We start from the raw sequence: 11,562 nt of genomic DNA, 5'->3' as shown, positions 1-11,562 counted from the left end.
ATATATATATATATATATATATATATATATATATATATATATATATATATATATATATATATGTATGTATGTATGTATGTATGTATGTATGTATGTATGTATGTGTATATATATATATACATATGTATATACATGTATTTGTATGTCTGTTTATACATATATATGTATGTGTATATATATATATACATATGTATATACATGTATTTGTATGTCTGTTTATACATATATATGTATGTAAATATATGTATAAATATATGTATGTATGTGTATATATATATATATATATATATATGTTTCAATTTGGTGTTAAAAGTGTCGCACGCTTTGCCAAAGTTTCTTCCTTATATGTGGAAGTGATGACTTCAATGAAAACAGCTTTTATTTGGTTAAAAATTTAATAAATTTGCAAAAAAAAGTAATTTGGCATTTTTATTTATTTTTGCGGGAATCGAAAATACATATTTTTTTAAATTTTATATAATCCCAGGGCTGTTTGTGTCCCACAGCTAATTTTTCCCAAGTATTCCAAAAATAAATAAAGTATTATAAAGTGTTTACAAAAAAACGTGAAAAGTTTCTTATTGACACTAGTAACACAAATTTTACCATGCAGGCAGTTTATATTTAAAAACTGTCATTGCTCAAACAATTATAAAAACGTATAATCAACGAATAGATCTGAACTTGATCTCTATATTTCAGCATTGAAAGTAGAAATAATATATATTGGTATGACTTACTGTAACACTGCATAAATGACACCTTTCGTCTAAAGATTTATTTATTTAAAAAAAATAAATGAACCAAAAGCAATATTATAATGAAATATTTGTTCAATTAAGGCTCTAACTACTTCACATCAAATATTCCCTTTTGAATATTTTCGGGTGGCAAATATTGCATATTTTGTGTTTTTCCTTTTGAAAAAATTTAAAATGGTTTTGACAAAAAGGGTATAAAAAATATTTAAACGGATAGATGTGAAGTTGATGTACAGTATAGATATTTAGGCGTTTAAAGTCAAACAAAATACATTTATGACTTATTTATTTAAGCTTGAATGACTGAGACCCTTCTGGGTCCCCGGGACCGATTAAAGTTTACCAAAAGTGAGTGAAAGGTAAAATATATATTGTCATGGATTTGAAAATGACAAATATCAAAATGGCCACCACATGCTTTCATTTTTCAGTAAGTTTGTATTTCCCTGCACTAGATGAGTCATTGTCTAATTTGCATAATTGGCCGTGACGCATGCTAAGAAATACGATTTGTTGTTTGTTTTTCAATATTTTTTTATATATTTTTTTTTACAAGCATGACAGAGCAGCCTGTGAATGCTAAGCAGTTACCTATTACTTAAGTAATCGAGTAATCTTGATTAGTTTGGTCAATTAATGGAGTAATCACACTTTGTACTCTCAATGCGTATTTTAGGGGAAATTGTTTGAATAAACATATTTTTCTGCTTGCCATAACCTTCATTTTTTTCTTTAATAAATGCATATTGTCAACATTAATGTGTGCATGAGTAAAACACTCTATGGTTAAAGTTTCAGGCCCTGTATTGGCAACATCGACGTCTTCTTATGCTCTGGCAGACCAAGTGTGTTGGGAAGCAGAGTTGGAGTTGTAATGACCAGCTGTGTTCACAGACAGTCACCTGTGTGAAGTTGGCCCCGCCCACCATTGCAGGTATGACAATAACACTGCCATTTTTTTGTCCCGTTACGCTGTTCAAGTTATTCCAAAATTACATTTTCTGACCAGTTTATCAAAAATCTCGGGGGGGGTGTATATCGTATATTGTAGCGTCCCGGAAGAGTTAGTGCTGCAACGGGTTCTGTGTATTTGTTCTGTTGTGTTTATGTTGTGTTACGGTGCAGATGTTCTCCCGAAATGTCTTTGTCATTCTTATTCGGTGTGGGTTCACAGTGTGGCGCATATTTGTAACAGTGTTAAAGTTGTTTATACGGCAACCCTCAGTGTGACCTGTATGGCTGTTGACCAAGTGTGCCTTGCATTCACTTGTGTGTGTGAAAAGCCGACACGCAAAGGCAGTGCCTTTTAATGTTTATTGGTGCTCTGTACTTCTCCCTATGTCCATGTACACAGCGGCGTTTTAAAAAGTCCTGAATTTTACTTTTTGAAACCGATACAGATAATTTCTGATATTACATTTTAAAACATTTATCGGCCGATATTATCGGACATCTCTACCCAAATCTGCAACTCTACATGATTGATACAATCATTTTTGTGATAGATCACATGAGTTAACTCTGTTTTTGTCAGCCCTAGTAAAAATAATTATTTTTTAAAAATCAAACTAAAACGTGATTAATCTGCAACTCTACCTGGTTAATACGATATTTTGTGAGTAATCACAAGTTAACTCTTTGACAGCCCTCGTTAAAGAAATTATCCCAAAATTTTAAGTAAAATGCGTGGTTAATCTGCAACTGTACGATCATTTTGTGATAGATCACATGAGTTAACTCTGTTTTAGTCAGCCCTAGTATAAAAGGATTTGAAAAACCAGCAAAATTGAAGGTGCGATTAAATCTGCAACTATTTCTGATTGATGTGATGATTTTTTGGGTTAATCACATGAGTTAACTCTTCATGTGTTACAGCTCTAGTACAAAAAAAAACTTGTTTTAAATAAAATTGCGTGATTAATTTGCCACTCCACATGATTAATTCATAACATGAGTTATTGAATGAGCAGCTTGGGTAAATCAAAATAAAGCGTGTGATTAATCTGCAACTACATCTGATTGAAATACTTTATAGTGATTAATCAAATGAGTTAACTCAGGTTTGTTTTTTTTATCTTAATTGTTTGGCAACTTTGTGCAGAGGCCGGGGAAAAAACATGTCGAACCAGGAGTCCCCAAACTACGGCACTTGGGCCGGATACGGCGCACCAGTGTCCAAAATCCGGCCCGCGGGAAGTCCCAAGTTAAAATATTTGAATTAGGATTTCATTTTCGTATTTTAATTTTTTTAAATCTGTCCTTTCTAATCAATTTTCTACTGCTTGTTACTCTCTGTGTCTCCCAGCCGCTCAGGCAAATCATATTGTTTAAAAATGCATTTTCCCATTTATAATGTGCCATCATTGCGCTCGGAATATATATAGATATATATATATAGTAGAGCGAAATATATGTTAGGTCAGGAAAAAACACAGGCTATTTCATCCCTACAAGCCTGTTTTGCAGGTTTCCCTGCTTTTCAGGGGATTTTATTATATATTTTAGTTCAAAATCCCCTGTTTCACAGGTTTCAAAAGATTTTATTATATATGCATCTATTTTCTACCGCTTATCCCTTTCAGGGTCGCGGGGGATGCTGGAGCCTATGTTAATATAAAATCCCCTGAAGAGCAGGGAAACCTGCGAAACAGGCTTGTAGGGATGAAATAGCCTCTGTGTTATTTCCTGACCTAACGTGTGTGTGTGTGTGTGTGTGTATATATATATATATATATATATATATATATATATATATATATATATATATATATAGATAGATAGTACATAGATAGTACAGTATATATTTATAAAATATAGCAGGGTTTCCCACACATTCATTTATTTGTGGCGGCCTGCCACGAAAGAATTACTGCCGCCACAAAAAAAAATCTAAAAATTTATTAAAATGTATTTTATTTTTTATTATTTTCCCCCAGCTTTTGACTCGCTTGACCGCTCATAAAAGCAATGGGACTCTGACTGTGAATGGAGCTTGTAGTTACATATTATATAAATATGTGAACATTATATAAATATGTACATAAAGTGTTGTAATTATATTCCAACTCCGCGTTCTTCTTGGTCATCGCCGCCGCCCACACCCCCCCACACGATTGGATCCAATTCTTGGGGGCAGCAATTCCATTCAGAATCGATTCTCGGTTCAAAATCGATGCTTTTTAATAACATTTTCTATGATAACCTACCGTATTTTTCGGACTAAAAGGTGCACCTAAAACCCTTTCATTTCCTCAAAACTCAACAGGTCCTGCAGCAGTTTCCAAAATATAAAAAAAAAAAAAAAACATTAAATAATGAAACAAAAAACAGGTGTGATGTAACGAGAAAAGTAATAATAAAAAAACTTTAGTCTGATGATTAATTTTTTTATTTTGTTTTTTACAATAATGAACCAAAAGCGATTTTTTTCCCATTTAAGGCTCCAACTACTTCACATCAAATACTCTAAATTTAAAAATTGGGGGTAGGGGGGTAAATATTGCATAGTTTGTGTTTTTCCTATTAAAATAAAGGGCATAAATAAAATATGTCGCCAGATAGATCTGAAGTTGATGTACAGTATAGATATTTAGGCCTTTGTTGAGTCACACAAAATCAATATATGACTTGTTTTTTTACCCTTTGGGAGTACAAACCAGCACCAAACAATTGGCAGTACTACTTTGATAAGGGGGGCGAACTTCACATAGGTCAGACCTGGGGTCACCAACGCGGTGCCCGTAAGGACCAGATGAGTCGCCTGCTGGCCTGTTCTAAAAATAGCTCAAATAGCAGCACTTACCAGTGAGCTGCCTCTATTTTTTAAATTGTATTTATTTACTAGCAAGCTGGTCTTGCTTTGCTCGACATTTTTAATTCTAAGAGAGACAAAACTCAAATAGAATTTGAAAATCCAAGAAAATATTTTAAAGACTGGGTCTTCACTTGTTTAAATAAATTCATTTATTTTTTTACTTTGCTTCTTATAACTTTCAGAAAGACAATTTTAAAGAAAAAATACAACCTTAAAAAATCATTTTAGAATTTTTAAACACATATACCTTTTTACCTTTTAAATTCCTTCCTCTTCTTTCCTGACAATTTAAATCAATGTTCAAGTATTTTTTTTTTTACTGTAAAGAATAATAAATAAATTTTAATTTAATTCTACATTTTAGCTTCTGTTTTTTCTATGAAGAATATTTGTGAAATATTTCTTCAACTTATGATTAACATTCAAAACTATTATTCTGGCAAAAATAGAAAATCTGTAGAATCAAATTTAAATCTTATTTCAAAGTCTGTTGAATTTATTTTATAATTTTTGTTTTGGAAAATCTAGAAGAAATCATGATTTGTCTTTGTTAGAAATATAGCTTGGTCCGATTTCTTATATATTCTAACGAATTGCAGATTGGATTTTAACCTATTTAAAACATGTCATCAAGTTTCTAAAATTAATTTTAATCAGGAAAAACTACTAATGATGTTTCATAAATTATTTTTTAAATTTTTTCAAAAAGATTCAAATTAGCTATTTTTTCTCTTTTTTTTTCGGTTGAATTTTGAATTTTAAAGAGTCGAAATTGAAGATAAACTATGTTTCAAAATTTTTTTTTCGTGTTTTCTCCTCTTTTAACACGTTCAATTAAGTGTTTTTTTCATAATTTATTCTCTACAAAAAACCTTCCGTAAAAGGAAAAAAAATGTACGACGGAATGACAGACAGAAATATCCATTTTTTTATATATGTAGATTTATTTATTAAAGGTAAATTGAGCAAATTGGCTATTTCTGGCAATTTATTTAAGTGTGTATCAAACTGGTAGCCCTTTGCATTAATCAATACCCAGAAAAGTAAAAGGTTGGTGACCCCTGGGTCAGAGAGTCCCATTATGATGTGTTAAAAGCTACTTATGTTCCGCCTGGCTTGTTTTTCCTGTTCCTGCCTTTTTAATGCATTTATGTGTGATGCAAGTCACCCCCAAAAATACTTTCTGAAACTCTTACGCAACTGTGAGAAAGCATGTTAGCGCTAACTCTTGCTTTTTTTTTTTTTCTCTCCTTTCTGGAGCCTTAGAACCCTCCTGACGACGAGCTCGCTAAAAGCCTCTGCGAGCATCGGAAGGAAGAACGCTGACATCTTTCAGTAGGAAAAAAAAAACGAGCACATTTATTATTCATCAGTATAAAATATTTATAGTCATCTGAAAAAAGGTTGTGCAACGCGAACATACGTCCGAGCATGTGCAAAATAGTAACGTTTCAAGTACGCCTCATTGGATCCGGACCGTGTCACGTAAATCGCCTCTTTAACGAGCGTCTGCTGGAGCGACGGCGGGCTGATTGACGCCAGGCACAAACATGATAGTCCAAGGTGGCCGCCGGCCAGGACAGTCCAGAACGTTCTGCTGATAAGGGAGGAGGAGGAGGGGGAGTATTGAAGAACGTGCGCTACGTTTTGGCATAAATTGCTACACGTCCACCGGGGGGTGCATGTTCGCGGCGTGCGTGTGCTGCCTGCGCGGGCAGCAGGCGTGGAGCAGCACCATGCGGATGTCTTTGTTCCTCAGGCTGTAAAGGAGCGGGTTGAGCAAGGAGCTCCCCGCGGCGGGCACCAGCGTGGCGTAGGTGTAGAGGGGCGGGCTGGAGGCGTCGCCCAGGAGCCCCCACAGGGAGAAAGGCATCCAGCAGCCCACGAAGACGCTCAGCACCACCACCAGCCGGGAGAAGCCCCGCCCCCCGCCGCGCTTGCTTGCATACGGTTGGTCGGCGGGCAGGAAGTGCCTCTGGGTGGCGATGGCGTGCGCGTGGCGCCGGGCCACCCGGCAGATGCCGGCGTACAGCTGCAAAGTGGCCAGCACCACCACCAGGAAGCCGCCGCACAGCAGCGACAGGTACGTGCGAGTCAGAGGCGGCGCCACCGAGCAGGAGTCAGGCTGGTCCAGGCAGTGCCAGCCCATGGCGGGGCCCGCCCCCAGGATGCACGCCCCCAGCCACACCAGCAGCAGGAGCAGGATGGCGGCGCGGCGGCGCGACTGTCCCGAGCCGTAGGTGAGGGCCTGGCTTAACGACAGGTAGCGGTCCAGGGCCACGCCCATCAAGCTGCACAGCGAGGCGGTCAGGGAGGTCACCAGCAGCCCCGACGTCACCAGCTCGGACCAGTCCCCGGGCTCCAGGCAGAAGAGGAAGAGGAAGCGCGCCACCAGGGCCACGCCCGCCAGCAGGTCGGCCAGGCCCAGGCTGGCCAGCAGCAGGAAGACGGGCGCCCGCAGCGACGGCGTGGCCAGGATGGTGGTGACCACCACCGCGTTCTCGGCGGCGATGAAGGTGCCCGACGCGCACAGGGCCACGCCCCACGCCGTCAGGGGCGGGGCCCCCCGCGGAGGCGACGTCACCGACGAGTCCGCCGCCAAGAAGGCGTCCGCGCCTGAAGACTCATCCCAGGTCAGGTCAGAGGTGTTGGCTGTCATGGCTGCTCAGCAGTCCACGCCTGGCAGGAATAAACAACATCAATCGTCTTTTTACCACGTGATTAACTTTTACATCAGTCAATGACGTGCTTACAGCGTTTATCCTTAAAAAAGACCCCAATATTATGCTCTTTTATGCTTGAATGTACTTAAATTTGCTCAAAACTCGTAAAAAGCATGATCTATAGCAGTGGTTCTTAACCTTGTTGGAGGTATCGAACCCCACCGGTTTCGTATGCGCATTCACCAAACCCTTCTTTAGTGAAAATGTTTTGTTTTTTCAAATTAAAAACAAAGTTATGTCTTTTTACTGGTGCACAAAGAGAACCGTGCAAGAACATCACCTTGTTCAAAGAACAAAACCAACACAGTGCATGAACTCACAACAAATTACACACCTGGTTTCTGCTGTTGCCGTATCCATAATACGCCGATAAGGAGAATTTTTTATTTACATGATTAGTTTGGTGTGTTTTGACCTCCGCGACGGAGGCTACGCCGAACCCCTGTGGCCGACTCACCGAACCCCTAGGGTTCCATCGAACCCAGGCTAAGAACAACTGATCTAAAGTTCTGTTGGGGTTTGTTTAGACGCAACATTTTGACAATTGACCTGATCTCTGACCATCCAGTCGTGGTTGAGGTACAGCAGCTCAAATTAAAGAATAAAATACAATTAAAATGCGTAATTAATGTGCAATTATACAGGATTAATGCTCTATTTTTAATGATTAATAACCTAAGTTAACTTGTTTTTTTTGACAGTCCTAGTAAAAAAAATTAATCTGCAACTATGTCGTATTGATGCCTTATTTTTTGTAATGAATCGCATGAGTTAACTCGTTATGTTCGACAGCCCTACTAAAAACATATATTTTTTTAAATAGATAAAAAATGCAGGATAAATCTGCAACTATAACTCATTAATATTTAATTTTTTTTGTGATTAATGACACCTATTTTTGTCAGCCCGAGTAAAAAACTATTAAAATCAAAACGAAGCATAATGAATCTGCAACTATACCTGATTAACACGATATTTTTGTGATTAATCAAAAGCTTTATGTTTGACAGCCCTCGTTAAAGAAATTAACGTAAAATGCGTGATTTATCTGCAACTACACATGATTAATACGATCATTTTGTGATGGATCACATGAGTTAACTCTGCTTGACAGCCCTAATAAAAGAATAGTTGAAACAAAAATTTTGATTAAAACATGTAGTTAATCATTTTGTTGCGTTTTTTGTTGTAATTAATCAGATTAGTTAACTTGTTACGTTTGACTGCCATAGTAAAACATTTTTCCCAAAAAATGTGGGAATAATCTACATGATTAAAATAAAAAAAATCGATTAATCACACATTTATTTTGTCAGCCCTAGTAAAAAAAATCAGAATAAAACGTGATTAATCTGCAACTATACATGGTTGGTAGGATATTTTGTGATTAATCACAAGTTAACTCTTTGACAGCCCTCGTTAAAGAAATTACCCAAAAATTAAAGTAAAATGCGTGGTTAATCTGCAACTATGCATGATTAATACGATTATTTTTGTGATAGATCACACAAGTTATCTCTATTTTTGTCAGCCAAAAGGATTTGAAAAAACAACAAAATAAAAGGTGTGATTAATCTGCAACTGTTTCTGATTGATGTGATGATTGTTGTGGTTAATCACATGAGTTAACTCTTCGTGTGACAGCTCTAGTAAAAAGAAAAGTTTTTTAAAGTAAAATTGCGTGATTAACTTGCCACTTCACATGATTAATTCAATAACATGAGTTATTGAATGTGCAGCTCAGGTAAAAAAAAAAAATCAAATTTTAAATCAAAATAAACCATGTGCAACTACACCTGATTGAAGTACGTTTTAGTGATTAATCAAATGAGTTAACTCGTTTGTTTTTTAATATTCATTGTTTGGCAAATTTGTGCAGAGGTCAGGAAAAAACATGTTAAACTCACAGCGGCTCAAAATCTGTTTTATGATCCAGGATTGTTTTTTCCCCTCCCAGCTTGTAATTTTATGAGTCATGAACATACTGTCCAGTAATAGTCCTCCAAATAAATGTTGTGTAACCGCCTGCAGGGGCTGAGATATGTATGTGTGTCTGTATATATATATATATATATATATATATATATATATATATATGTGTGTGTACTTTATATATTACATCTGTATACACACATACATGTATGTGTGTATATGTAAATACACATTTCTTTATATATATATATTTATATATATAATGTGTATATACATATACTTAACGTATGTGTGTGTGTGTATATATATATACACACACTCATATATTTAAATGTTATACATTTAAACGTGTGTGTATGTGTAAATATATATATATGTATATATATGAAACGTGTGTATATATACACGTTTATTTATAAGGTGTGTGTGTATATATATATATATAAACACATGTTTTTATATATATATATATACACATGTTTATATATAACATCTGTATATACACAAACATGTATGTGTGTACATGTATATACACGTTTATATATATACACATTTTATGTATATAATGTGTATATACATATACGTAACGTGTGTGTGTGTGTATATATATATATATACACGTTTATAGATAACATCTGTAAATACACATAAACATGTATGTATATATATATACATACAGACACGCTTTTTTATATATATAAAATGTTATACATTTAATGTGTGTGTATGTATGTGTATATATATGCATATATATAAAAAACGTGGGTGTTTATATATACATGTTTATATATAACGTGGGTGTGTATATATATATATACACGTTCATATATATACACATGTTTATAACATCTGTACATACACATAAACGTATGTGTCTATATGTATATACACATTTATATTCATACACATTTTTATATATATATATAACGCGTATATACATATATATATATATATATATATATATAACATCTGTAAATACACAAACGTGTGTATATATATATATACATACACACACTTTTAAACGTGTATGTGAATATATATATATATATTTACACACACATTTTTAAATGTATATGCACGTTTTATATATATTTAAAAAGTGTGCATATATATACACACACATGTTTATGTGTACATACAGCTGTTATATATAAACGTGTAGATATACACACACACGTTTTATATATATATATATATATATATATATATATATATATAAACGTGTCTGTATATGTAAAACGTGTGTGTGTGTATATATATGTTTATATATATACACGTGTATATATATATAACATCTCTATATACACAAACGTGAGTGTATGTATGTGTGTGTATATATATATATATCCATCCATCCATTTTCTACCGCTTATTCCCTTTTGGGGTCGCGGGGGGCGCATATATATATATATATATATATATATATATATATATATATATATATATGTATAACATGTATACTTGATATAAAAGCACTTGATCCAATTAGGAGTGAGCCAAAGAATGTTGTCAGCACGATCATTGCAGACTTCCATGAAAAAAGCTGACACTGTAGTTCTTTATCGCCCTCCTAATAAAAGCGACTGGTAGGTTTAATAACTGGGTTTTGTTCCCTCCTACTAATGTCCAGACAAGATGTTCGACCCGCCAAAGGAACACCGCGGCGTGGACACCCGGTACCGCATTCCAGCCAGCTCCATCCGCCGATAGCATCGCTTATGCAATCTTCTCCAAGCGCTGTTTCGTGCCAATCTTCAACGTAATTTTCAATGGTGGATTTTTTTAAGCAAGGAGGTGGGCGGGGCCTATTGTGTAATACGCCGCCACTGCACCGGTGAGGTTGCGCGCGCATCAATTTAAAAAATAATTATTATAATGGAGAACGTTACCTTGTGAAAACGATGCCTTATGTCCTTCCTGTTGTTGCTTCTCCGTGTTCAAGATCCAAAGACTCGCTGTTCCGCGATACGAACGTGGCGTGTGATGTGACGTCATCCGGCTTTTTCTCGGACCCGGTGCGCGGCCGCTCTGTACGTCCTCGCCGCGGAATGATGCTGGAGCGCGCCGTCCGCCGCCACCATACACCTCGTGTGACGTCACGGCCAGGAGGGATCCACCAATCGGGAGGCGAGGATGCAGGAGGTAAAAAAAAAAAAAAAAAGGAGGGGCTGAGGGGGGAGTAATTTCATTCAGAAAAATGCGGCATCTTTGTGGCCCCGCCCACTGCGGTCGACGGTAAGCCTCGCACGCACAATCCTTACGCGCCTTTGAGGGGTCGTTTCCTGTTGGGGAGGGGCGTCCCTGGTCGTGCTGTCCGCGGTGCTGAAAACGC

General features: G+C 36.4%; 1 protein-coding gene and 1 long non-coding RNA gene across 2 annotated transcripts; one reads left to right on the top strand and one right to left on the bottom strand.

Moving 5' to 3' along the window:
• The first annotated feature begins 72 nt into the window (after positions 1-72).
• LOC133550927 (uncharacterized) lies at positions 73-9,324 on the top strand. The gene is made up of 2 exons (XR_009806401.1): positions 73-1,695; positions 5,842-9,324. It is a non-coding gene; the product is annotated as an uncharacterized LOC133550927 (long non-coding RNA).
• On the bottom strand, positions 4,746-11,291 carry gpr3 (G protein-coupled receptor 3). Its single transcript, XM_061897085.1, has 2 exons — positions 11,120-11,291; positions 4,746-7,254 (listed from the first exon to the last, which is right to left on the bottom strand). The coding sequence occupies exon 2, from the start codon at positions 7,232-7,234 to the stop codon at positions 6,236-6,238; it is 999 nt and encodes a 332-aa protein (XP_061753069.1). The 5' UTR covers positions 7,235-7,254; positions 11,120-11,291; the 3' UTR covers positions 4,746-6,235.
• Between the last annotated feature and the right edge of the window lie 271 nt (positions 11,292-11,562).

This window comes from Nerophis ophidion, linkage group LG04 (genome assembly GCF_033978795.1).
Source record: "Nerophis ophidion isolate RoL-2023_Sa linkage group LG04, RoL_Noph_v1.0, whole genome shotgun sequence".
Lineage (NCBI taxonomy): Eukaryota > Metazoa > Chordata > Actinopteri > Syngnathiformes > Syngnathidae > Nerophis > Nerophis ophidion.
This window is presented reverse-complemented; position numbering and strand designations above follow the sequence as displayed.